This window comes from Bremia lactucae, linkage group LG1 (assembly GCF_004359215.1).
Source record: "Bremia lactucae strain SF5 linkage group LG1, whole genome shotgun sequence".
Lineage (NCBI taxonomy): Eukaryota > Oomycota > Peronosporomycetes > Peronosporales > Peronosporaceae > Bremia > Bremia lactucae.
In genome coordinates this window covers 12,352,559-12,378,653 of record NC_090610.1, presented here as the reverse complement: position 1 = coordinate 12,378,653, position 26,095 = coordinate 12,352,559, and the positions used below count along the sequence as shown (strand labels likewise).

The window sequence follows — 26,095 nt, the reverse complement described above, 5'->3', positions numbered from 1 at the left end:
CGATACAACTTACTCAGTATCGTGTGTATTGGGCGTAAGCGTAAATGTCACGCTTACCCTGTTAAAAATCCAGGAGCTCCGTTCGAGCCCTGAATTCAGCACGTGGTGGATCGAAAGTTGTTTGAGATGCGTCTTGAAGACCTCTTACGACTCAAATTGATGGGTCGTGAAATTTGAGCGCTGAGGCCCAAGATTTGGCACGTCCAGCCAAGTTGGACATGCCGAATTTACTTTTGTCGCATCATCCTCGATGCGACGATCTTTGATGGCATCGTCAAGTTCGAATTATCTCTACAAGTCGTCATTTCTAATTGCATTGAGCTTACAGATTTCTATCTTCAATTTTTCCGGTCGACTCGCATGCGTCGGCCCTGCGGCAGCATGTGAATGCTAGTTCCATCTGTTGAGCACCTCAACAGCTCTTCCTGTTGAGAGCCTTGCTGGTGAAGCATACCTTTTCAAGGGCCGGTATGAGTTTATGTTGTGAGTGTTTGGCGACAGACGCATGTTGTTCGTTTTTTGTAAGGCGAAAAAAATTGCGCTTACGACTGGCCCGCCTACGGTAGAAATCTCCGTTTGGCCGCTTCCATACTAAGGTCACTGAAACGAATGAATCTATCACTCGTAGCATTTAAGCCTTCGCGCAGGGCGCGAAAGATCTATTCATATTGATCTAACTTTCTCCCTTTGAACTTGAGTTCCACGGCAGGAACTCACTCAAGCTCGTAAAGGAATGGCCGTTTCCTTGAAGTATCTCGTTGTGGACACAATTTCGATGCTATGTCTGACCATTTGCTTCAGGATGGTCAGATGTTCACACCTTGAATCGTGTTTTCAAGTGAAAACTATGCCGTAACTGTGGGACCTAGATCCGATGCCAGCTCACGGGATAATCCGTAAAGTCGAATTATCGTGTCGATAAAGATACGAGCACAGCCTCCGGTTGTGGTCGACTTAGGTACTGCAACAAGATGTACCATCTTGCTAAAATGATCGACAACATCTATTGATGGAATCGAAGGGTGGAACTGCGTTCTCGTGAAGCGCTTCTTGATTCATCGCGCTGTGAGGGAAGGTTCAAACGAGATTTTTCGTTCGAAGACGGGGATATCACTCTCGCGTGACAGCTAGGAGCCTCGCTACCAACAGAAGACAAGTATGACGAGACTTACTCTTTAGTTCACAACAATCACCGGAAAAAGTGCGCTCTGCGCGCTTACAAGGTATCGCAAATCCTTTGGGGAAGAAGCCTCCCTTGGAGCATGAACTGCACCCTCGACACAGCAAAATATGGGTCTCCCCAGGAGAGGCAAGGTAGCCCAGTCCCACTCTACAAATGGTGCTGCATATAACGTGCACCAAGTAAAGATCTTTTTACAAAACGACAACGAATAGTAATCAATTTATCTAGCCAGGTCTCGCGGCCTACGCTTATAACGTTTCGTACAATACCATCCCAAGCTTGAAAGAAGGATTAGAATCCTTGGGAAGTTTCATCGATGTCAAACGTCATTGATGAAGAGTTCGCATTCGTCCTCAAGGGGCTGTGAAGCCTTGAAGAGTCAAACAACGCAAATTTATACCGTCGCTAGTAAATTCAGACCAGCGAATTAAGTAGCCTTTCGCGAGCAATCAAGACGTTTTCTGATGAACGTTACGCAGCGTATTTGCACCCGCTCCTCTAAATAAATATTAGCAATTGAGCTAGCAGTCCCTTCGAAGTGATCATTTTGATAATTTGTTCCTGGTGATGCACACTAGCTTCACCAGCATTTTCACCATTATCGAAGTCACCACAAGTGACCTCATCATATGGGTCTGTTTGCCCAAACATCTTAGCAAAAATTATAAACTCGATTCATCAGAATTTACAGGTTTGGTTGTATCGGCCCTGGGTGAAATGAAGGCTTTTACAGATGCTTTGAAGTCGGACATAATTTTCAAATCATCATAACAGACACCTGCAATCGGATTTGCAGGCGAGCAGTCAGCCCATTTTTTTTATAAGCAGCTGCACTTAGTCGTGCAGCTGCTAGGTTGGCCGACTTAAAGGTGCACCGCATAGAATTATTAAGCATGATGTGTATTGATAATTAGGTTTGTGTGGCTAAACCAGTTTCTTAGTATGATGAAGGGTGTGTGGGTACCAAAACAGGGTGGTCCCTAAATATATTATGGTTAGATTATAAAGTTGTTTAGATATAGGAAGTTACGTATAACAAATTCGTAACGGGGTAGCGCGTTACATAAATATTATTACCTATAGAAGAAAAAAATAAAGACGAAATATTATGTTATTTTAATCGATAATATAGTGGCAGTCATATGACAGTTCTGACCATTTGTTGATTCAAATTCATATATTAACCTCTCCAATCGCTGTTAGACGCGAGAATGGGCGGTGAGCAATGAGTCACTGTACATATTTTATAATTAATATATTAAGCCAGACATTTAGAAGCAATAGCAGGTAGGAACTTTATATTTTAAATCCAGATTATTGTCAAATTAAATTAAACTTGAACTAGAATTCTAAGAACCCGTATTGTGGCATACATGATATTGCCCAATAGGTTTATTTTAACCGAGTCATGGAGTCAAGTGATCGTCTACTCATTCGAAAGCTAGAGGATAACGAGCCGCACGCCAAGGCAAAGCGCAAGGGTGAAAGCAACGAAGAAGAGAATGAGAAAGAATCGCAGAGGCGACGCAACTTGATCAGGCAATCGCGGCGCCACAACTGGCAGCCGAAGTACGAAATGGAATTTGGGCTGTTGGCTATTGAAAAGGACCCAGCATCAGAAGCCGTGCTTCTGGCCATGTGTGGTTTTTGTAAAACTTTTGGGCGTGAAGGTAAGTACGACCGGCTAGTTCAGCAGGACCATGAGTCGGGCAACGATTCTAAAAAGCGTCGCAGGCGCTCGCTGACCACCACGAAGTTTTTTCGAGCCTTTCGAGTTGACAACATCCGCAGCCATTTGCAGGGAGCGCATCCGCGGCGATGGGCAGAATACGAGATGCTCCCTAAGCAAGAAGACATAAGAAATCGTTTTTTGAACTTGCAAGGCGAGCTGCGACCGTATGAAGATCTTCCTATAATGGACGACGTGGTGCTCGAAAACTCGTTCCTCACTGCAGGATCAGATATGGCGTATACTCAGACACAGCTCCAAGCTCAAATCTCGGCATTAAGTAAAACTCAGCAGGCAGCAATTCAAGCTAAGCAAAACAGGCACGTCTCGGCTGTGCTTGGCGATAGCAGTAAGAGCAACTTGTATATGTCGGCGTCCTTGGTAAGTAAGCTGGCCTCTGTATCTTCAATCGCTATTCTAATGGTGATGGTGTTATGGTTGATATTATCTTTGATGCTTAAATAACACCCTAGACTCGCAACGGTATGCCATGCAATAATTTTTTATTGATTCGTATGGATAACGACGCAATGATGATAAATTTAGGTTCTGCGGTGTCAGCATCACCACATATATATAAATGTTGTGCACGATTCGACTATGAAAAGCATTTGGCGGAGCAGATTGCTTTAGACCGTGAGCGGCTGGAGTTTGAAAAGATGCGCTTTGAGAAGGAGGTCGAGCTACGCGAGCGCGAGCTGGCGCTTCGAGAGAAACATATGGATCGGCAAGTTGCCCTGCAAGAAAAGTTGTGTGAAGCAAACCGAAAAAACGCGCAAATCGAGGGCGCTAAATTTTACCGCTTAGCCGAGGTTTTGCGTAACATAGTTACAGAAGCCCAAACTTCATTGGATGCAGCATCCGTTGTGTAATTACAGTCCTTTTGAATGATGTTACCATCGTGCTTTTGTATTGGACATAGTGCCGGAACATAAAGTTTGCCTGAGTTGTAATCGGAATGCTGCGTATTCACTTTACAATGCGCAGCATTCAATCTTGACAAGTACTTAATGCGCATAATACTTACATTTTACCTTCGGGACTTTATGGGTGACAATGGCGAGGCAGCGACTTTAGCGGCCGATGGCAGCTGACCCAAGTGCTTTTTTGGTCTGGCGATTCATTCTCCGCCTCGAAGCCGGTCTTCTCTTGTAACCGCTTTCCGGATGTCTACTTACAATTACGGCATCAAGAGATTTTTCCTTCATATCCTTTTGATTGTAATTGCATTCTCCAGACGTGCTCATGCACTCTGATCGAGTGTCAGGGGAGTTGATTTCGGCACCCGCGTTGATGTTTTCATCACGTTTTCGCCCTTTATTTGCCATTGTACTTATCTCAGTTCGATCTTGATTAATGACGCTGCTTAACAGTACCGCTTCATTCGTAGATGTCGCTTCTTGGCCTATTGCAGACCCGATCACTGGCGCATGATACTGCCTCTCATCTACCTTGACGTCCACTAAAGAACCCTCCAAAACTTTGTTTGCTTCAAATTTAGGTTCTTCCAAATTCTCCACAGTTGTAGCAACTATAGCGGTTGCCGCCTTTACCATTTCCACATCAATGAGGGGCATCTTAACTGATGCCTTAAACGTTACTTCGACTCCTTTTGGCGTCTGAGATTGAATAATTTCAGACCGAGTTTTAGGCTTTATTTGAGGCCCATTATTATTCACTTCAGCACCTTTACAAAAACTTTTCGGTCCGAATTCATTCTTGTCTGCTTTGTTTTGATGAAATGCAATGACCGAAAATGTGTCAATCTTGACCTTTTCGTTTGGCTGAGCATGTCGACTATTTTGGTCCTTTGGGCTTGATACATCGTGATCAATTTGCTGTCCCTGTTTGAGAACGATGGCTTTCCTGTTGATATGGTCTTTCTTGATGCGATTCGGCTTATCATTGACAACCTTAACATCAGATAGCTGAAGCACTGATCGGGACCACCCAGGAATGCTTTCCGTATTCTTAACACGAATGCGAATGTTTTTGAAGCACTTGAAGTTTTGCTCCTTTAGCGGATTTGGCGGGTCTCGATAACACGGGATAAAATGATCCAGTGACTTAAAGGTAACGGCCACGTTGCCTGCTTCGAATGTCGATATAAATTGCTTTTCGCATGCATCAACGTCCGAAGTAGTAGCACATCCCCAGTATGCTACCCAAGCAACGCTACCACCCGGCTTTAGATTTATTCCATTTAAAGCAACAAGCAACTCTTCATAGACAAGGGCAAATGTTGGCTCAACGTGGTTTATTGCAGGGGCAGGAAAAGTGGCGACGTACAACTGGCATGGTACATCCGCCAAATACATCGTCGCCATCAGCACCATAACATATTTGGCCCATCGACGATGGTAGTGCAATAATAACCACAAGTTCAGCAGCAGCAGTACCAAATCGATACCAATAGGCATGCATAACTCTTGTGCAACAGACATTTCCCCCTGCAATAGCGCCGCATGGCATGTTTCTACCGCGCGTGGTATCTCCTCAATCTGCATTGCTATATTAGTAAGTAGATTGTCGAGGCCAAAAGTATCTGGTAGTTCACGAGTGATTGTCCAGTATAAGAGCATCAGTCCAAACGCCATAAAGATTACATTAATTAATGCACAGCCGAATAGTTCCTTCACGGAGCGACATCCCAATGGCCAAAATCTATTCGTAATACGAATGTTGCAAAATATGTAAGCAATAAGTCTACTAACGTAGTGTTGATGATAATAGGCCAGCGATATTTACCCGTAGCTTTGGTGTCGAATACATAAAGCGTAAAGGATCAGCAGCGGGGCGAGCAGGGCGACGAGCAAGGACCAAAATGTTGAGTGGATAAAGCCAGGCGTTTCGAACGTTTGGCATACAACCCTTTCGTCTTCGCTGTCACTGTCTGGATAATCTTGCACATACTGATCCAAGTAGTCCCTCCAGTTCGGGCGGCGCTTAAGGTTATCTAGCCGCTCCTCAATGTAGTCGGGCGAGCATACGTCCAGCGGTGGTAGCATTGAACTATGTTCTGGTTTGTAAAGAGTACTGCTGCTGCTATTTCTAAACGTGAAGCCGCTCTCCGCATCGGCCTCATCCGGCGCCCGGAGCCGTAATCGCATTGTCCTGTCTCGGTTTTTTTTGCACTGAGATTGTCTTAAAATTGTCAGATATTTAATGTATTTCGTCACTCATCCACCACACCATTGCTATGAAAGACTCGCGTGAACCTAATATGGGACAGACTGTATTCTATCGCGCCATGAAATTTGCGGAGGAATCTCGTGAGAGCTGCTGGAAGCGCAGCGTCGTGGCGTGCATAGCTGGTTCATTTATGGGTGTGGGGCTAGGCGCGTTCCTCGGCACGTTCGAAGGTGCCCATGGAGAACTCGTGGGCCGAAGTATGCGTGAACAGGTGATAGCAACATCTTTAAATTGAAACGAAATTAAAGCTTGCACGCGCTGCTATTTGGTGCCTCTATATAGCTCTACAACGGCTTTAGCAAGTCTATGAAAGCTGGCTACGTGCGCAGCGTCTACTTCTCTAGGGCACGTGAGACGACTGTTGATGATTTTGGCATATATTTACAATGAAAATTGTAGGAATTTGCTCTGGTCGGAAGCATTTTTGCCGGTATTGAATGCGCAATCGAACGCGAAAGAGCAGTTCACGACATCCTTAATCCCATCGTTGCAGGGGGCGTGTCGGGTGGGGCGCTGAGCGCATGGGCGGCGAGAAGTTCAGGGTCGAAGTGTGAGCCGACTTTGTTTAACTACTGTATTGCTAATGTATATGCATCAACTATTGCTAATGTATAAAATTTATATGGCATGTGAATTTTGTAATTTTATCGTGGATGTAGATCTATTTCAAAATACTGTCAAGGGCTCGATTGGTTTCGCCATCATGGCTGTATTGTTTGAAAAGGGGGCGGAATTTCTCACCAAATGAAAAGGCGACAAGCATCAGACGTAACATATTTCGCCAAACTGTGAATAATGAGCAGACTCAAGCACTAGATTATATATTCGCTAAATCTGCTCACGTTGATATGTGGCCTTTGAAATGGGTATGTTTTTTTTAAGAGTACGACAACTCTTGTAAAGCTAACAATTCATAAAGGGCTGCATCGACATTTCACGTATCGGATGCAGTTCTTTGCTCAAAATTTCACATTCCGAAGGTTAATATCAGAATGTCATTTTATGGCATATTCTGAAAGGGCTAAAGGTGCCCTATGTTACACAATCCCTGTTAAGAATACTTTGTATACCAAGGAGATGGTCAATTTCTTTAAGTGAAGTAATTAGACCCACCACTTGGGCGTCACCCTTGTGAATGTGATGACCTGAGGGCATTCACATTAACGGGGATAACGGCTAGCGTCATCCAAATTCAAGATACGAGGTATTTAGAATAAAACGCTCGCAATACTAGTGCATATCTACAGAGATGGCATTTATGATTGGTTTAAAATAGGTTTTATATTTAATACGATTATGGGTGCCCATCAGCTTTTTGGTAAACGTACCTCACCCCAAATAAACCATAGAATTACAGCCAATGAGGAAGACCTTGAATAATGTCCTAGCTTTGAATGATAGCCAGAGCGCCAATTGAGTCTTTTAAGGGCGACTGGCGTCGTGTCTACTGCGTGGAACATTCAATGTGTTTCAAATTGATAAGATCGTCATAAAAAACTTGAAACGGGCAAGTTGCTTAAATGCTTTAATAAAGGAGAGCAAAAGTACGATAAGGCCGCAAATTTAAAGGTAAACTAAAGTTGACAGATTTGATACAGACACGTACAGAAGGAACAGTGCAAGGTATATATCTGCAATGGTAAGCTGTATAAACACGAAGCACAAGAGAATTTATCTGACCGTGCCATTGACAAAATTTAGGGCTTGTCAGAACAAGCTGCCGATTTCTCAACTAACATTGACATATCAGCATAGCTCAAACCAGTCTCACAAAATCAGTCACAGGGTGACCCCGAGGTATCCAGTAGAAGTCGGGGTGTTATCGTTCAGCGAATCCTGCACTCATTCCCCTCCAGCAATTTGCCGTCCTTGCTCAGTTCCAGAATGTAATTGTAGGGCAGTGGCTTGGCTGGGAGGGTAACGCTGAGCTTTCCATTGACAACTTCAACCGCATCGATTGTCGTGACTTATCTTAGTGGCGTCAGCGTTTAAAGGATACGAATCGTTTTAAAAATGCCTGCGCCGCTTCCTTGAGAGTCATAATTTTTTGCTTGGTTACCTTAAAGGCGTGTACTGGCTGATTCCAGACAAGCGCGTCTGCATAGATGTGTGTAATGAGAGACCGGTTCAGTTTGCCTAAAAGATTTGACGCAGTGATATGGTGGTGGGTTCAGACGGTCTATTTCCACGTGGTTAGCTATTTGCAAGATCTCTGGTAAATTCTGAGCCATGAGGTAAGCGGCGGGGGACCCGGGGGCTGATCATGGCCGGTTTCGGTAAGGGCTGGCGACCCTATAGGTTCGTGCTCTAGTAACTCGATGCATACATACAGCAGTGCTCCTTTGATTGAAGACGTGACATGCCGATGCTCCCGTTTTGCTATTGCTCGCAGGTGACAGATGCATGACGCCCAAAACGTTTGGGTGCTCCCAGGATTGGCGATTGTTGCAGCCCGGTAGACCACCGTATTCCTATCCTCCCAGATTCTTGTCTGGCATAGCGTTGCCAGAATGTGCCAAATTCTCTTCCACACGTGTCCGGCTGCTTTCCCGTCCTGCGGAAACCGTTCCGCGAGGATTGCCTTTCGGTGAGTGGGTATACCATGTGTCCGTCGACTGGCACACGCTGTGAAGAATTGTGCTGTTCGTTGACATGTGGCTCGTTCTCCTGTCCAATGCCTGATCAGTATACCCCAAAGGGCTGCGGCGCTCGCGCAGTCCCAAAACAGGTAAGCCATTGTATCCGCGCCGCCCCTACAGGCTGGCTCTTTTCTGCAGCTGGCGTTTGCGATCCGCCCAGCATTGTACAAGTTGAGTTGCCGAGTCGCAACTCGGTCCCCGTCCATATTTGGTAGTCGGTGAGGCCGTGACTCTGGTCCCATGCTTGCTTCGGGGTTTGACACAATGCCGCGCGTTGCCATCCGTCCGTTCGCGCATGTGCGTCCAGCCGATCCAAGAATACCGTGAGAGGTCTGGCTAGACCTTTTCTGTGATACCGAAAGGCTTGCTTTTTCAGTGCTGATGTTATAGCGTGGTTTGGTGTTGTATCCGTGACAGACCACGGAAACCGGTGATGCTGCGGGTGAGCCTCAAATACGAGGCCTCGAGTTTGAAGCACGAGACTTAAGGTCTGTTGGTCAACTAAGGAGCCCACGTCGAGCGGTGGCATTTGCCTCTGGCAGAACCAGTGTATGCCATCCTCTCCCTGATGCAGAGTTATGCTTCGTGGCGTGTCCTGCTCGCTTTCCGGTGGATGTCCATTGATGACGCCTGCGGCTGTTGCCCTCCAGACATAGCCAGATACAAAAGCCGGAGCCTGACGAACAATTAATTCCTGATTCGAGTCCATAATATCCCCTATGGGTATATTGGGAGAAGCGAGCAGAATAGCTGTCGCCCATCGCCTTAGTTTTTTTGCCGAATGAGGTCTCGGTTGATGAGTTGGACGGGGTATGTTTAATACAAATCCCGATGGCCCTGTTCGCGTGATGCATAGTTGTTCCAGTGTACAGTCGTCGATCCTGTCGAATTTGTGTCTGAGCAGCATGTCTCCATTCTTATTTCGAATCCAAGGGTTTTCCGTCCACCTAAAAGTGGACCAAAAGCGCCGTATTTCTTCTGGCATGTCACCCACTGCGTTCGGTCGAGGTGGAAATGGGTCTGAATAAGACAAAACAAAATCGTCGCCGTCCCACCAGCTTGCTGCCCGTTAAAGTAAAGTCGAAGAATTTGCTAACACCCATGTCTTAACTCGGTCCAACTGCTCCGGTGTAGGGGCAATCCATTCACCTAGTTGCTGCATTAAGTCTTGACCCGCTGAGCGTCGACAGCGTGGTTGTGCGCGCTGAAGAACCGGAGCTGGAGATATCGGCCTGGATGTACCTCGTGTGCATCCTCGGAAGGCCCGGATGCGCCAGGCATCAAAATACTTGTCATGTCGTTGCGTGAGCCAGGTAAAAGCATGCTTTGTTCTTTGTGTTTTCACAGCGACAGCAATATCTACTAGCCCGATCCCGCCCGCTGACTTGGGAGTTACGAGCAACCCCGGGTTGACTTTGTGACGACCTGTGACTGTAGTAGTTGCGTGGGCCCATAGGTTTATTTTGATTATTTAAAATAATTATACAATTTTTATCGAATTTAATCATATTTCCTATTGGACGGTCAAAAAGTATTTACCGTTTATTTAAAATTTCTAGGATTCAATTACGGAAATTAGCATCAAATGGCCTTTTACCGGGCGTTTCAAAATATAGGTGTAAATTTATATTATATTTTTATGATTATGGATACACTGTCAAATTTGAATTGCTTGTATAAATTGTGCAATTCCTTCTCCGCCCACAGGGGAATATCAAAGACGATTGCAGAAAAAAAGCAAGGAGGGAAGAACGATTGAATTGAGTATCATAACCCGGTTCTCCACGCTAGTTGCCACTCGAGTTGCCGTTATTAAGCGTCGTTGAATCTTCTGTATCCTCAATGCCCAGTTCTTGTTCAATAAATCGCCGGTCCCAACTTCATATCCCAGGTACCTAGTAGTGTGGCCTGGTTGAACGACCTCAATGCCCTCGTAGTGTGGAATTTTGTGCATGGTCGTAGGATGACGAAGACGGTCATGATGATGATGGCCCAACTTACAACTGCGACTGATCAAAAGGACGTAGCAACCGAGAACAGCAGAAGTATATATTTGCTAGACTTTCGGAAGGCTTACGACACCGTGGACCGCGATTTCATGTACGAGACACTACGCCTTTTTGGGTTCGACGACTGTTATGTCGACCTAATTAGCCGTATACATAAAGGCACGACAGCCAGCTTTGTCGTAAACGGTTTGCAGTCTGGGGCTCTTCCAGTACTCTCAGGTATCCGACAAGGCTGTCCGCTCGCACCTCTCCTCTTCTTGCTTGTGGTGGAGGTGTTAGGGCTCGCGCTCAAGCAGGACCCTGTTCTTCGTGGCTTGCAAATGCCGGGACTGTCAGAGCAATCACACCTTTTCTCGGTGTTTGTTGACGACTCCACGCTTTTTCTCGAGACGGCAGGCCAGATCCCGCACGGTCTACGAATTATCCGAGCATTTGGGGCTATGTCAGGTCTGCATGTCCAACTGGACAAGAGCAAGATAATTTTTCGAAACCGGGCTGTTCACATACCTTGTTGCGAGTCGCTAACTGCACGGGGTAAGACCGTCTGTACCCTCGTGGCCAGCACCTTGGCAAAGACTTTGTAGCTCGTTTGTAAGAGGGATATTGGACGATAATCCATGGCGTCATCAGAGTCTCCTTTTTCATAAGCGGAATTATAAGTGCCGTACGAAATGAGGGAGGCAAATCCCCCCCTTCAAGAATTTGGTTACTGATGTTCAATATTGCCGGAACCATGAGCGCTGCAGTATCCTTGAAAATCATTGTTGAGCTCATCGGGACCGGCCGCTTTGTGTCGTTGAAGACCGTCGATGGCAGAAAGCACCTCATCTTCCGTAAATGGCCTTAATAGTCGCTCATTATCTGTGTCCATGAGCCGTTGCTCCGGCGGAAAAATTGCAAATTTCGCAAATCCGTAGACAACAAATCCAATGACGTGCTACGGTGACCAATGCTCAGCACGTGCGCCCATTCCGACGCAAATTGATCCGCAATTGACATGTTTACGTCAAAGGCCAGTCCATAGCGCGCTCGCAAGGATGTTACGTGCTGATCCAGTTCCCAATTAGCGACTCCTTTGTAGGACCATCGCAGACGTTCCATCGAACTCTCTAAATTTTCTCCTTGCCGAGCCAGGTGATCCTCCCTCATCTCTTCCAGATTTGCAGATATCCACTGCCGCCGGGTTAGAAACTGCCGCCGGTTGCGTAGCCTGATTTTCGCAACGGAACGCTTACGCCCCTGTTTGTCTCGTTTCCTCACCACTTGTAGACAATATTTGCTGTTGGCTATATGAGCATCCCCCGACTGAGGTGTTGGGGCGCGACCCACCCCCTTTTTAATCATTTTTTGTAAAAATTCCTTCAATACGCGATCCGATTGACTCGATTTGATAGGATAAATGGAACAGCGGCGCGTATCTTGACCATGACCCCTTCCTGTTCGCTTGTCTCGTAAATGTAGTACCACCTCCTGATGGTCAGAGTATTGAGGGGGGGGGGGACTCGTGGATACCCATAGAACTTTTGGAGCCCAAGCTGGTGAGACGTAAAATCGGTCTATCCTGCTGGCTGTCTCGTTGGTCCAAAAAGTATAGTGATGAGTCGTGGCTGACTCCTCATCCTCTGCGTGTTCTCGCAGGAGCCGAGCATCACACAACGCAGTCTCCCCCAACAAAATACTCAACGCAGGACTTTCTGGTCGACTGGCCGCTCATTCACCCAAACGATCCATTTGTGGGCTCTGTACACTGTTGAAATCTCTCAATAGGACCGTTGAATTGATCGGCATATTCCACTTTTTTAAAGTTGTAAAGAAGACCTCGCGCTCAGCTCGGTCATTTGGGGCGTAAACGTTGAGAATGAAAATGTCGTGGACCTTCACTCTGATCACACGGGAATGCCAAAGATCGGTATTCCATTTGACTGCCGCGAAAGCAGTTCAAGGCGCTAGTAAAATAGCTACCCCTTTAGACTTGGATGCGCCTATACTCTAGTAGGACATAGGCGGATGTTCCGGGTCCAAATGTTTGCCCCACATCTCTTCTCCATTCAAGTCGTAGTGCAGCGGCATCTTCCTCGCTGGATACATGTTTTTCTTGGATACACCAAGCCAGAGGCCGTCGGCTCACAGGGGTTTGTCGCCAGGCGTTCATCCATTGTTTTCGTTAATTCACTGAGAAACCCCTAACATTTTGCGTTAGAATCCGTCGGTCTGTGTCTGTCCGAGGTGAGTGTAGGGTACCTACTGATGTGAAGCTGTCCAGCAATGTGTGGCGTCCGTAAGCGTCCGCAGTGGCTAAATCCGCTCCATGGTAGATCGACGATAGGGAACACCTTAGAGTGCTCTTAATACTGAAGTAGTCGTTTCCTCTCCGGACGTGCCAACCCGGTGTAGCAAAACCTCTCGATGGCGGCCCAATCACCCCGTTTATTGGGTGTGTAATACGCCTGCTTGTACCCGGCGTTTGTGGTAATAAGCTTGAAATGTGAACGAACTTTGGACGACACACTTGTAGCCGATGGAGTGCCTTCTACTAGTGCTGCAATCTCATGGTCATATAGAAGCGCACACAGCAAGTGATGACTGAGTCTGGAACGGCGCTGTGGATCACAAAGCTTTAGCAGAATGTCTCCTGCATAATTACGTGCTCGCAACAAACGCCAATCGTCTGCATTGTCCATAAGTGGTGCTAGCACGGAGTGATCAGGACGGTGCTGCGTCTTTAGCACCCACTGATCTATCCATAGTTGTGTTGGTCTGTCTAACGGCTGTTCTCGAAATCTCTGCAATCCGTCTTCCACACAGTCACGTCGACTTCCTGACATCCACGTCTCGATAATTGTGTCGTCCAACGTCTGCAAAAGCTCTCCTGGAAACATAAATCGCTTCACCAACCATAATAAATGATCTGGAGCAAGGCTAGCAACCCTCTTCCACTCTGACGTTTGGCTATTGACAGTTGGAAATGGAATCTGCTTGGAATTCGGCCACTCAGGCTCCAGAATCTCCCACGCTGCTGCCCATTCATCGCGATCAATACGATCGGGTACCTCTGTATCGGTGCTCAGCATCTGTTCCATAGGATCAATGCGGCCCTTTTTAGAACAGAATCGTTGTTCTGGTAAGTCACCATCGTCCCCAATGTAACACTGCCCTCCGAAGACACAGCATGTCCACGTTTACGATCAGCGGGTGGGGCTTGGCGTATCCCTGCTGGAGGTGTTGTGGAGGTTGGCGGCAGGATCATTTGCCTCTCCATCACAACTAGCGCGCTGATGGGTCCTGTCTCGACCATACAAGAGGCCCCTTGCCCGGCCTTTGCCGATCTATCAGACGTAGTTACGTCAACACAGTTCCTTCGAGTCGATGCCTCGAAGACCTCTTCAGTATTCGGAGTCGTAATGGCTGTGCGAAGTAGAACCACGGCTCGGTCATGTCCCGGAACTCCCGGATTATCCTCCTCTGAGTCGAAGTCGGGGAGCTAACTCATACGCCCAGAGTGAATAAAAGCTGAGTAATGCTTCTCGCGAAATTGCAACAGAAGGGGTGGATGATCCGGAGTATCTATCTTAAGCGCAGTTACTTCGTCCATTAGGTCCGCAATAGACATCTGATACTCCGACGCTGTCTCGACCACGCGGTGGTGACGAGTGACTATTGTCGGAACATGCTTCGCGCAACGCCATTCCTGCGGCTTGACATCTAGATGCTGAACAACATATACAGTTCGTCGCAAAAAAATTGCAGCCATGCCAATGATATCCCGTCCACCACACGTGTTATCAGGTACTTTAGCCGTTCTGGCTGAAGAACTGGTCGCGTAATCCTCCAAGAACCAACGCAACTGGGATGCCGACTCAGTACGGTCATAGAGGACCATCCACGTTGGACATTGGTAAAAAAATTCACTCTATGGTCGTGGGCCATCTGACCTTCAAGATCCAAAAGTTCTGAAAACTTTATCCCTCGTTTGAGACTAGCCGTCAGAACTCTAGCGCCTGGTCCGGGTCGTCCAGATGGGCATTCGCCGCCGCCTGCGATAACGCCATGGCTAGACAGTTGCCTGTAGCCGGTGTGACAACAGAGCGGAGACCTAATTGGTACTCCAACTCGGTCATATTTTCCGGGGTGGATGTCAAACGAGCACCCATTGGCAATGAGGTCTTAAGGTGGATGGCTTGACGATCAATAATCTTTTGAAATGATATTCGTTCCTGACGCTTTAAAGTCATGAGGACAGGGCCCACAGAAGTAGGAGCCGGTCCTCGCGCTAGTCCATCTGCTTTCCTGGTCTTCTCCGCTGCTGTGAGAGGAGTTCTCTTGGGGGTTACCTTGGCACTGTTGTCCTCAGCTGTTAAGTCCACAATGCTGGCCCTCGAGAGCCTTCTCCTTATCTGTTTAGCATCTCCAGCAGTCACTTTATCATTCTCTGTCGTCCACTCGTCGTCGTCATCCAGGACTTGAACCCTCCTGATCGCGAGAGTGGTATAGAGTTAAACGCTTTGGCGGTCGAACTCCTCGAGCGGCTGCCCTTGATAGGTACGGTGATCCATGGTTGCTGAGGTCGCGGTTTGGCTTGGGTTGGATATGATATGGATATATCGTACTTCGTACCTTGTTCCGCTTGCGGTGACATACCGATTTCTGGTGATGGTGGTGGAGAGGTATCTGTGGACTGTTTAGCGTCGTCACCCGTCCCAGATGGCGTCACCACAGCTTGAGCCGCTGTTTCTGCCGCAAGTTGAAGCTTTAGACGTCGAGCCGCCATTGCCATGATCTCTTCCATAGCTAGGTCGTCGAGCTCCCGTACGTCACCTTCTGTTTCGACAATTCCGCCAGGACCTCGGAGCTGACCGTCCGTAAAGCTGCATCGCGCGAGCGTGTGACCTAAGTTACCGCATTGGAGGCACTGCAGCCGACGGCCCACTTTTGGGTGCTTCACAATGATGGTTGTGCCGAATTAGAGTATACGTACCACTCCGTCCAGAAGAGAGGGCATCCCGCCAGCTTGAAAGTCACCCTCCAGATAGTCGACGTCCTTGAAACGGGGGTATGCGTGTCTAAGTCTTCCATGTCGAACTCCGTCGGGATCTTCACCTTAAGGAAGGCTGCCAGCCTGCCAATGTCACTGAACCTGGTAAGGNAGAAGCGCACACAGCAAGTGATGACTGAGTCTGGAACGGCGCTGTGGATCACAAAGCTTTAGCAGAATGTCTCCTGCATAATTACGTGCTCGCAACAAACGCCAATCGTCTGCATTGTCCATAAGTGGTGCTAGCACGGAGTGATCAGGACGGTGCTGCGTCTTTAGCACCCACTGATCTATCCATAGTTGTGTTGGTCTGTCTAACGGCTGTTCTCGAAATCTCTGCAATCCGTCTTCCACACAGTCACGTCGACTTCCTGACATCCACGTCTCGATAATTGTGTCGTCCAACGTCTGCAAAAGCTCTCCTGGAAACATAAATCGCTTCACCAACCATAATAAATGATCTGGAGCAAGGCTAGCAACCCTCTTCCACTCTGACGTTTGGCTATTGACAGTTGGAAATGGAATCTGCTTGGAATTCGGCCACTCAGGCTCCAGAATCTCCCACGCTGCTGCCCATTCATCGCGATCAATACGATCGGGTACCTCTGTATCGGTGCTCAGCATCTGTTCCATAGGATCAATGCGGCCCTTTTTAGAACAGAATCGTTGTTCTGGTAAGTCACCATCGTCCCCAATGTAACACTGCCCTCCGAAGACACAGCATGTCCACGTTTACGATCAGCGGGTGGGGCTTGGCGTATCCCTGCTGGAGGTGTTGTGGAGGTTGGCGGCAGGATCATTTGCCTCTCCATCACAACTAGCGCGCTGATGGGTCCTGTCTCGACCATACAAGAGGCCCCTTGCCCGGCCTTTGCCGATCTATCAGACGTAGTTACGTCGACACAGTTCCTTTGAGTCGATGCCTCGAAGACCTCTTCAGTATTCGGAGTCGTAATGGCTGTGCGAAGTTGAACCACGGCTCGGTCATGTCCCGGAACTCCCGGATTATCCTCCTCTGAGTCGAAGTCGGGGAGCTGACTCATACGCCCAGAGTGTATAAAAGCTGAGTAATGCTTCTCGCGAAATTGCAACAGAAGGGGTGGGTGATCCGGAGTATCTATCTTAAGCGCAGTTACTTCGTCCATTAGGTCCGCAATAGACATCTGATACTCCGACGCTGTCTCGACCACGCGGTGGTGACGAGTGACTGTTGTCGGAATATGCTTCGCGCAACGCCATTCCTGCGGCTTGACATCTAGCTGCTGAACAACATATACAGTTCGTCGCAAATTTTTTGCAGCCATGCCAATGATATCCCGTCCACCCCACGTGTTATCAGGTACTTTAGCCGTTCTGGCTGAAGAACTGGTCGCGTAATCCTCCAAGAACCAACGCAACTGGGATGCCGACTCAGTACGGTCATAGAGGACCATCCACGTTGGACATTGGTCAAAAAATTCACTCTATGGTCGTGGGCCATCTGACCTTCAAGATCCAAAAGTTCTGAAAACTTTATCCCTCGTTTGAGACTAGCCGTCAGAACTCTAGCGCCTGGTCCGGGTCGTCCAGATGGGCATTCGCCGCCGCCTGCGATAACGCCATGGCTAGACAGTTGCCTGTAGCCGGTGTGACAACTGAGCGGAGACCTAATTGGTACTCCAACTTGGTCATATTTTCCGGGGTGGATGTCAAACGAGCACCCATTGGCAATGAGGTCTTGAGGTGGATGGCTTGACGATCAATAATCTTTTGAAATGATATTCGTTCCTGACGCTTTAGAGTCATGAGGACAGGGCCCACAGAAGTAGGAGCCGGTCCTCGCGCTAGTCCATCTGCTTTCCTGGTCTTCTCCGCTGCTGTGAGAGGAGTTCTCTTGGGGGTTACCTTGGCACTGTTGTCCTCAGCTGTTAAGTCCACAATGCTGGCCCTCGAGAGCCTTCTCCTTATCTGTTTAGCATCTCCAGCAGTCACTTTATCATTCTCTGTCGTCCACTCGTCGTCGTCATCCAGGACTTGAACCCTCCTGATCGCGAGAGTGGTATAGAGTTAAACGCTTTGGCGGTCGAACTCCTCGAGCGGCTGCCCTTGATAGGTACGGTGATCCATGGTTGCTGAGGTCGCGGTTTGGCTTGGGTTGGATATGCTTGAACTTCGTACCTTGTTCCGCTTGCGGTGACATACTGATTTCTGGTGATGGTGGTGGAGAGGTATTTGTGGACTGTTTAGCGTCGTCACCCGTCCCAGATGGCGTCACCGCAGCTTTAGCCGCTGTTTCTGCCGCATGTTGAAGCTTTAGACGTCGAGCCGCCATTGCCTTAATCTCTTCCATAGCTAGGTCGTCGAGCTCCCGTACGTCACCTTCTGTTTCGACAATTCCGCCAGGACCTCGGAGCTGACCGTCCGTAAAGCTGCATCGCGCGAGCGTGTGACCTAAGTTACCGCATTGGAGGCACTGCAGCCGACGGGCCACTTTTGGGTGCTTCACAATGATGGTTGTGCCGAATTAGGGTATACGTACCAGTCCGTCCAGAAGAGAGGGCATCCCGCCAGCTTGAAAGTCACCCTCCAGATAGTCGACGTCCTTGAAACGGGGGTATGCGTGTCTAAGTCTTCCATGTCGAACTCCGTCGGGATCTTCACCTTAAGGAAGGCTGCCAGCCTGCCAATGTCACTGAACCTGGTAAGGTTGAAAGGTGCACTGTGTACTCTACACGCCGCCCTTGTGGTATCCCATTCAATCCTTGCTGGCGCTGCCAAACCGAGCCTTTTTCCGGTCGGTGAGCATTGTAGAGTCGGTAAACTCCGCCCTGGTACGGCACTTGTACCTCTTTGTGGCGGTCCGCTGTAGTACGAGTGAAGAAGTAGAAACGAATGGTCTCGGTAACGTGGTCATAGCTAATTGACTTAGTCTGGCTGAGCATTTGATGTAGAGCTGGAAGATTAAAATACGCCAGCTCCGCCGATTCCAGAATAGCCTCCGTAATGGCCTTTGTGCTCTTTCGCTCGCCTTGACCACCCGAGAGCGATCCAATCGTAAAATCAACTCGCCTTCGACTTGGGCCTGAATAGTAGTGTGCAGGCGCAGTCGCTGCTCACTTTTAAGAACTTGCGAGAGAAAATCTGGCATGCGACGACACGCAACCGTTCCCTCTACCATGCCCACAATGACTGCCCATTCATCATACGTGCCTTCCCGGACTTGGTGCTGCCCTGACCTTGTAGCGGGTGATCCACATAGCGCTTTAAACCGTGATATGGCCTCGGCAGTGAAAGCCGAGGGATCAAACAAAAGGTGTCGAATCGCTGGTTCTGTACGCTGGCCGGCGGTGCTGCCTGGCGTAAAGGGGTGGCTCCTGTTCGAACCATTTTATCCCACCCTGGTTTAGAACCGGAGCTTGGGACCACTTGTGCTGACTGGATAGTTTGCGGACGATCTCTTTAAAGGCCCACTTCGTGGTGAACAATTCATGCGAAATGGAAGTCGCCAATTTTTTCCAGTCGGAAAAGCCGCCGTTGCCTTTGACGAATGCTTGCTCGAACAATCCTAACAAGTTTGCCGCCTCCGCTGAGCTGAGAGATGAAAAACGCTTTCTATCCGCTGGCAATGCCTCCAAACGAACTGGCACTGTGTCGTATACCTCCGCGAACAGGTGCCGTACCGTTGTTAACCACGCTTCGATGGGACTGACATGGGGTGAGTCTGTCATCTCTGCGACCAGCGCCGTAAACATCGCCGATGATGATATACTAGTCGTGACGTTCGGTCGTTCAGAAGACGATTGCTGGGCTCCAGTGTCCTGAGCAGTACTTTAAGCTGGCATCTCCCTGACGCCGCCCTTTCCAGCTGCATTCTCGTCCCGCTCGCTCGAATCACACGACTGCTGTGGCATCAAGCACTCGGCCTGTCCCTTCGGAATCACGTCTTGTGTCTCGTCCGACGCCTGCGTATTTCCGTGGTCCGGGCTTTCGTCTTCCTGAACGTCGCATAAGTCTTGCGCGTCGACTGGTCGATCCGGCGCCAAAGTAAGCGGGCTTTCCGTCTTCCTTCCCACTCCCGGAGGAGGCAGGTGAGGCGGCTCCATCTCGCTCACGTTTTGCGTGTAGGCTAAAGCTGTCCAATTTATACTCCTCCTTGATCAGATCTGATCACTGCGTCGCAGATTGGGGAATGAGTAACATATTATACAATTGTTTACGGCCATTTCTTTTCTCGGTAGTACCTTTTTATAATGCGACCAGCTTTCGTTGACTCACAACATTTTTTTAATTCAGAAGGTGGCCTTTTTGTCCCTTCTCATGCTTGCGCACTTCATCTTAGTGATTATAAATTCGAACTTTACTGGATAAAAATCAGATGAGGCTCAAACCTTGCCTGTAAGCTTGTAAATTACCCATAGTTGGCCTTTTTTCGAATAAATCTGTAGGTTCACTCCCGTCCACTGCAAACGTAATGAGTGACTCTCAGAAACGCCTGCGTAGCACTGAATCCGGTAAATCCATCAATGCTGCTGAAATGCCCTGTAGGAATGGGTACACTGGCTTCACTGTACCCAAAGACAACTTTACCATTCATCGCATTCCTGTTAGTAGCGTGACGCCCGAGGAATTTCATTCGAAATACGTATGTACTCGAACGCCAGTGGTTTTAACTGGTGCTTTGTTAGACGAACATTTCACTGCTTTACGCAAATGGTCGCTTTCAAATGACCGTTTGAAGGAGTTAATGGGTGGTGGTGACACGAAACTGGCTATCGAGCGTCGTGGAGATCTCTTGGACAAGTTTGGCAAGGGAATCAAGGTGGAGATGACGTTCGGTGACTTCCTTCAGCTGCTCGAAGCCGGTAATGAGATGCACTACCTGACCACGCAGGAAGTCCTAAACGATGAAAATGGGAGACCGGAGGTTATGACTTCATTTATGAAAAAGCTGCAACCGGATTTTCCGCTACGTCCAAAGCTTTTGGGCCACTTGATCCCTCAAAATATAAACCTGTGGATGGGAAGTAGTAAGCACGCAACGTCGTCAGGATTGCATCATGATCACCACGATAATTTGTATGTTTTACTGCGAGGGACAAAACATTTTCGGTTGTACTCCCCCGCGGACGCTACCAACTTGTATCCGCGAGGACAAATGTCCCAAATCCATTTTAATGGATTGATTAATTACGTTGGTAAGGAGACAACGCCGTATGGTGCTGATATTGTGGCGGAGCGGGAGACACTTGCAGCTTTCGAGACAAGCGCGGCCGAGTGGGAGCTTGCTGAAGCGGAAAAAGCCATGGAGAAGGGGGTACCGGGTGCTGTAGCTCGTCTTCAAGCGGCGGAAGATCGTTTAGAAAAAGCCATGCTTCACGTGTTGCATATTGACAAGAATGAATTTGACGAGGACGAAAACGTGGAGAATGGTACTTTTCACTTTGAAGAAAGCGATTCGGAAGGAAATGACGACAGCGAGATGGACGAACTTGATACACTAGATATAAAGGAGCACGAAATGAAGACATTTAAACGCCAAGTTAGTGAGGTGGAGGTGACTTACCCGGAAAATTTTAGTCAAGTGGATCTTTCCCGATTAAGTGGTAGTGAGGAAGCGCAGCAGGAGTTGCATGCTGAATATCCTCATTTCTGTCAAGCAAAAGCCGCTATTTGTGAGTTAGAAGCTGGGGAGATGCTCTATCTTCCTGCTTCGTGGTTTCACGAGGTCAAATCGTTGAACTCTACTCAAAACTACGGTCACATGGCTTTAAACTATTGGTACCATCCACCGGATCAACTTACGCCAGAGTTTTACGCTTCGCCGTACTCCTCGCCTCTTTGGCAGCTTGACTGGGAGGAGCGCTTTGTATCAAATAAAGAAAAGGGATATTTGTAAACAAGGTCACGGTGTTTGCATTACACCTATTGAAAGAGTGAATCATCAAAAGTTGTAGGGATACGAATAAAAATGTAAACTTTTATTGCTACGTCTTGCAACATGTTGTAGTCTGTACACGCCAATTTATGGGCACTTAGTTGCAGCATTTGTTTAACAAAGACACGAGCCTAATGAGATCGAGTCGAAGTTGTAGCGAAAAGTAAGGTAGACAAAATACGTTGCTTCTATAGAAAATGAATCATACAGTATTGGCTGAGCTCACGAGGTCGGCCACTCACAATAAATCGGCTTCATAACAAAAAAAAGATCATGCTATACAAGCGTGGTCCGATTTTCGGCTAATGAAACAAAAGGTGCTGAGATCAAGCAACTTGTTGGTTCTGATCGCGTTCTCACCATGGAGTAAGGCGAATGATTTCTATAAGTCTTGACCTCGGAAGGAAGAAAGCGCATGCGACCACCTCTCTGTCTCGAGTTGGAAGCATAGTCGTTATCCGTTAACGAGGTTGCCAAAGCTGGAATCGAATCATCCAATTCTGTGATAATCCATTGTGGGCGTATTGACGAAACCTGAGGCTCCGTGCCTCGACTTTGACCATTACTTTGGACTTGAATGCTTGGCCCACCGCCGTAAATCTCTAAAAACGAAAGCCACACTTCCTGGCTTACAACACGATAATCACCGCCTTTGTGATTCCCTCTACTTTGCTGCAAACCATCTCTCGCTACTAACTCCCCACCTACAAATCGAAGCAATTCGTAATTCGACACAGGTCCAGGTCGACGAGGTCTTACAATGCGATTCTTTCTGCTCTGTCGTGTGCCGCGACGAATTCTTTCACCAGAAGGACGCATATTTGCCATCAAAGCGTCAGATGTGGTCGTATCGACACGGACATACTGCAGCCACTGCTTTAACCAAGCCGAACTCATAACAAACTGCCTCGTGTCGAGCTTTTCTTCCGAACTCACGGCTACTTTCAATCGTGAGCACGTGCGAGCACTTAGAATCTCATCCAGCTCTTCAGCTCGCGTAACCGACAGACGAAGGGGGTAATGGAGCGCATTTCCACAAGCCTGTCGCTCGAGCTGCAAGGCTTTCGTAGATTCGGCATAAAAAGCTTCATCTTCCACGTCGGTGCTCGTGGGTTGTCGCAGCAATAGCGACGGGCGTTCCACCTCAACTTCAATTGAAGCATTTGAAGAAACTGTGGATTTTCGTCGACCTCTTGACGGGACAGCAACGGTGAACCGCTTGACGCGAGGATCGTCTTGTCCTGCCATATTTTGCAACGTACTTGCACAAGCGCTGCATGTTCGTTGGGGGGCACCGTCTTTGATTAATCGATGCTGACTTGGAGCCGAACCAAGAAACGGCAGATACGTCCGATCGGGCGAGCAATTGGCACACACGAGATGGCCACATAGGCGACAGTGGTGGCGTCGACGAGTGAGTGTAAACGAAACGAGGCAGATTTGGCACCGGGGACTAGAAGTATCGGGCATCCAATTGGCCGCAGCTTCCGGGTGGGAATAGTAACAATGCGGTTCCATTTTCCACGGGTAGAACGAGATCGAGTACATGACGGTGACGTGATTCACTTGATACTTCGCGTGAGGAACAAATCGCTTCCAAAAGTACAATAGAGCATTTCCAGTGGACTCGTTCCCAGTCTGATTTTTCTCGTTCGTCTCTCCATTTTCGTGCTCATTCGGAGTCGACAGCCGTTCCTTGCGATCTCCGTCCTCCCTCGAGTCGGCGCTAATGTGTTTTGTCGAATGTATATTGCTACCACTTCGTCCTTTCGATCGAGGCAGTGCCTCACTTGCCGCCCGCTTCGTGCGTGGATGCCATGCTTTCAAGTCAGCATGCAAAAATGTTGATAACGGATCCTGGCTTGATCGTGGGGACAGGACAAGAGGCTGGGATGCCCAACGTGGTTGTTCCCCGTAATCGAGCATGTGTGTGATTTAATGCTTGAATTGCGACAATCAAAACACCTCGTGATTCCGTGCGAAAAACAAAGATGCTTTTGAGCATGCGTGCCGTAGAAATAACGGATTATGTAGTCAACCGGGACGTTTCAACAATCTCGAGAAAAAACGGCAAAAAAACTATCGCTTACGGTCGATTTTGCAACCTAAAATCTTCGCAATAGTTCCGATTAGAAAGGAATTTAGTTAGCGGGGAAGAAAAAGAGACACGATCACTTTTATTTATTCTAACGAAACTTCTTGCAATCTTCTGGACGTTGTACCATACGGGCGTTACGAAAACCGGCATATCGCTTTTTCAATTAGAGCAGACACAGATGCTACAATCCATGGGTGGGGAGCACCAGTGCGATCTAACGAGCGATCGACTGGGGGCACAAAAAAGCCTTGACGGGAGATCAACTGAAGCAGCGCATCCTATGCCTTCGATTCGGTCGGTGACGGATTATGCGTTTCAAAGCCTGCCACACTCATCATCATTCTTTAGTTAGTTTTAAAGAAAATGATAAACAGCTGAAACCTCGGTACCTATCCATTTGCCCCAAAAGCTGATCGTAACATTTCGTGCAATTTGTTGAAAGTCCCGCCTTTTTCCAATTACGAGTATGAGTCAGATCTACACGGCATCATGTCGTGCCTAAAAAAAACTTTTTACGTACCTGAACAATGACGTTGATGCAAACAAAAGCCATTGGTGGCATCTTACGTGACTTGAGTACGTATGGGTGGAGCTGCAAATTGCTCCCAATGCTGCCGCATAGAAACGCGTCCACGTGTGACACTTAAGTCCGATGGCACGTTCACGTCAAGAACAATTACGATCCGTATAGATCCTCCAAAAGTCGCTCTATTCGATTCAATGACTCGTTTACGACGACGACATCGCGTGACCAAGTGACCAACAGAATCGGGTGCAGAAAATAGGTTGTCCATGGGCGCCAGAGCAATTGTTTAGTACTAGCATCCAAAGTTTACCAAATAATAAGGAAAGCATGGCTGATATTGTACTACCATTTTGTTGACCCATTAAATGACGGCGCTGCAGTCTTATCCATAAGATAAAGATAATCGTTTATAATTTGATTCAACGTTTGAAAGCCAAGGATTGCGGCAAAAAGGAGACGTCTTGTGAACCATTTAAATGACATTTATTGGTTTACAAGCTTCCGCTACGACTAAACGTTCCCTTCTAGCACCCTTTTAGGCATTAAATTATTTTGACATTGCACTTGCTTGAGCTTTGCACGCATAATACGGAGCAATTTTGCCAAAGCGTAGTTATAAGTCCTCGTGTCATCTAACATAACTACAAATGGTCGTACAATGCAGCATCTTTCTTGCTTCTACAAAGCATGGTAGCTATGAAGCGTTGAAAGAGACTCGCTTAGAAGCCGAGAATTTGCGCTTATAAAACGACGTCAGGTGGCACGCAAATTTACAGGATCACGCATGCTCTCCATCGCTTTGAGGTTTCGTCTCAAAGCTCGTCGCATAGCTTCATGCGCATGACAAATTCAAGGTATGCGATCAGATCGCTTGAAAGGAAGTCAATTGAGCAATAAGCAGCGGCTCTAATCGACTTGCATTTGCCTGCAAGCAGCATGCCGTCATATCCAACGAGCAACTCGTCATCTTCCCAATATCGTGCACTGAATGTAGCTCGCCAATTAATTGTCCTTCTCTATTTCCTTGTTACCACGTTCAAAGTTATCTCGAGCTGAAAGCATACATGACCTACTCATTGCAATTATATTGCAAACTTGTTCCTCGATCTTGCGTCTCCCATAAACAGCATGTCAAGCGATCATGTTGGTGGTAAAACAGCAAGTCATTGGCATCTTTAACGACTTTGAATCTCAACCACAGGCAGACGAGCGAGATAACCGACGCAAATAAAGTCAGCTGGCCGGTCCATACTACAAAAATATTCACTCCGTTTCCAATTGATCTTGATTATGATCAATTGCAAGCTCCAAAAATTGGTGCGTCACTAGCGACCTCAAAGCCCGCACAGCTGTCAATCTCGAAGTTGATTATCGCCATCGCCATCGTGTGAGATTCGGGTTCATGGCCAGCAATGTTGACGTTGGTGACCGTCTTGCTTCAATGTATAACAGCCCTTCTTGACGGCGCTCCAGCGATTCCAGCCGGACATTTAATAGCACAATTTAGTTTGGTCCAAACGAAATACCCTGACGCACCATGAGTCAGATTTATTAGAAAGTAATAAATCAATTTTCCAAATCTTTTTGCCATTTTGCATTCATTGCTACCTTCCAGCGCCGCTTGTCGGCTTGCCACGCATTAGGCAAAATTCAAGCGCAGTGGCAGACAAGGACTTGATACGCACGGTACCTCATGAATATTCGTGACGCGAGATATGTAGCAGTGCCATTTCCCATTACAAATGCTTCTTGGCAAAGTCGTATATGATCTTA

General features: G+C 47.7%; 10 protein-coding genes across 10 annotated transcripts; 2 read left to right on the top strand and 8 right to left on the bottom strand.

The window, feature by feature from the left end:
• Positions 1 to 2,591: 2,591 nt before the first annotated feature.
• Positions 2,592 to 7,440, top strand: CCR75_005379 (uncharacterized protein; the record flags this gene model as incomplete). Its single annotated transcript, XM_067963460.1, has 7 exons — positions 2,592 to 3,293; positions 3,386 to 3,395; positions 3,459 to 5,582; positions 5,667 to 6,315; positions 6,387 to 6,449; positions 6,504 to 6,654; positions 6,764 to 7,440. 3 exons carry the CDS (start codon positions 2,592 to 2,594, stop codon positions 3,782 to 3,784), a joined length of 1,038 nt encoding a protein of 345 aa, XP_067815021.1. The 3' UTR covers positions 3,785 to 5,582; positions 5,667 to 6,315; positions 6,387 to 6,449; positions 6,504 to 6,654; positions 6,764 to 7,440.
• Positions 3,986 to 5,419, bottom strand: CCR75_005381 (uncharacterized protein; the record flags this gene model as incomplete). The annotated part of the gene is made up of 1 exon (XM_067963462.1): positions 3,986 to 5,419. One exon carries the CDS (start codon positions 5,417 to 5,419, stop codon positions 3,986 to 3,988), a length of 1,434 nt encoding a protein of 477 aa, XP_067815270.1.
• On the bottom strand, positions 5,657 to 6,022 carry CCR75_005380 (uncharacterized protein; the record flags this gene model as incomplete). Its single annotated transcript, XM_067963461.1, has 1 exon — positions 5,657 to 6,022. One exon carries the CDS (start codon positions 6,020 to 6,022, stop codon positions 5,657 to 5,659), a length of 366 nt encoding a protein of 121 aa, XP_067815271.1.
• A 5,865-nt stretch (positions 7,441 to 13,305) lies between the features above and the next one.
• CCR75_005378 (uncharacterized protein) lies at positions 13,306 to 13,832 on the bottom strand (the record flags this gene model as incomplete). Its single annotated transcript, XM_067963459.1, has 2 exons — positions 13,306 to 13,352; positions 13,397 to 13,832. The coding sequence occupies 2 exons, from the start codon at positions 13,830 to 13,832 to the stop codon at positions 13,306 to 13,308; spliced, it is 483 nt and encodes a 160-aa protein (XP_067815020.1).
• Positions 13,833 to 15,166: 1,334 nt separating this feature from the next.
• On the bottom strand, positions 15,167 to 16,417 carry CCR75_005377 (uncharacterized protein; the record flags this gene model as incomplete). The annotated part of the gene is made up of 2 exons (XM_067963458.1): positions 15,167 to 15,327; positions 15,982 to 16,417. The coding sequence occupies 2 exons, from the start codon at positions 16,415 to 16,417 to the stop codon at positions 15,167 to 15,169; spliced, it is 597 nt and encodes a 198-aa protein (XP_067815150.1).
• A 3,176-nt stretch (positions 16,418 to 19,593) lies between these two features.
• On the bottom strand, positions 19,594 to 19,866 carry CCR75_005376 (uncharacterized protein; the record flags this gene model as incomplete). Its single annotated transcript, XM_067963457.1, has 1 exon — positions 19,594 to 19,866. The coding sequence occupies one exon, from the start codon at positions 19,864 to 19,866 to the stop codon at positions 19,594 to 19,596; it is 273 nt and encodes a 90-aa protein (XP_067815149.1).
• Positions 19,867 to 20,234: 368 nt separating this feature from the next.
• CCR75_005375 (uncharacterized protein) lies at positions 20,235 to 21,659 on the top strand (the record flags this gene model as incomplete). The annotated part of the gene is made up of 1 exon (XM_067963456.1): positions 20,235 to 21,659. The coding sequence occupies one exon, from the start codon at positions 20,235 to 20,237 to the stop codon at positions 21,657 to 21,659; it is 1,425 nt and encodes a 474-aa protein (XP_067815153.1).
• A 315-nt stretch (positions 21,660 to 21,974) lies between these two features.
• Positions 21,975 to 23,624, bottom strand: CCR75_005374 (uncharacterized protein; the record flags this gene model as incomplete). Its single annotated transcript, XM_067963455.1, has 1 exon — positions 21,975 to 23,624. One exon carries the CDS (start codon positions 23,622 to 23,624, stop codon positions 21,975 to 21,977), a length of 1,650 nt encoding a protein of 549 aa, XP_067815151.1.
• Positions 23,625 to 24,074: 450 nt separating this feature from the next.
• On the bottom strand, positions 24,075 to 24,671 carry CCR75_005373 (uncharacterized protein; the record flags this gene model as incomplete). The annotated part of the gene is made up of 2 exons (XM_067963454.1): positions 24,364 to 24,671; positions 24,075 to 24,138 (listed from the first exon to the last, which is right to left on the bottom strand). Exons 1-2 carry the CDS (start codon positions 24,588 to 24,590, stop codon positions 24,075 to 24,077), a joined length of 291 nt encoding a protein of 96 aa, XP_067815025.1. The 5' UTR covers positions 24,591 to 24,671.
• Positions 24,672 to 25,134: 463 nt separating this feature from the next.
• CCR75_005372 (uncharacterized protein) lies at positions 25,135 to 26,059 on the bottom strand (the record flags this gene model as incomplete). The annotated part of the gene is given in 6 exon segments (XM_067963453.1): positions 25,135 to 25,338; positions 25,354 to 25,391; positions 25,418 to 25,573; positions 25,649 to 25,754; positions 25,773 to 25,950; positions 26,013 to 26,059. The coding sequence occupies 6 exon segments, from the start codon at positions 26,057 to 26,059 to the stop codon at positions 25,135 to 25,137; spliced, it is 729 nt and encodes a 242-aa protein (XP_067815024.1).
• Positions 26,060 to 26,095: the final 36 nt, after the last annotated feature.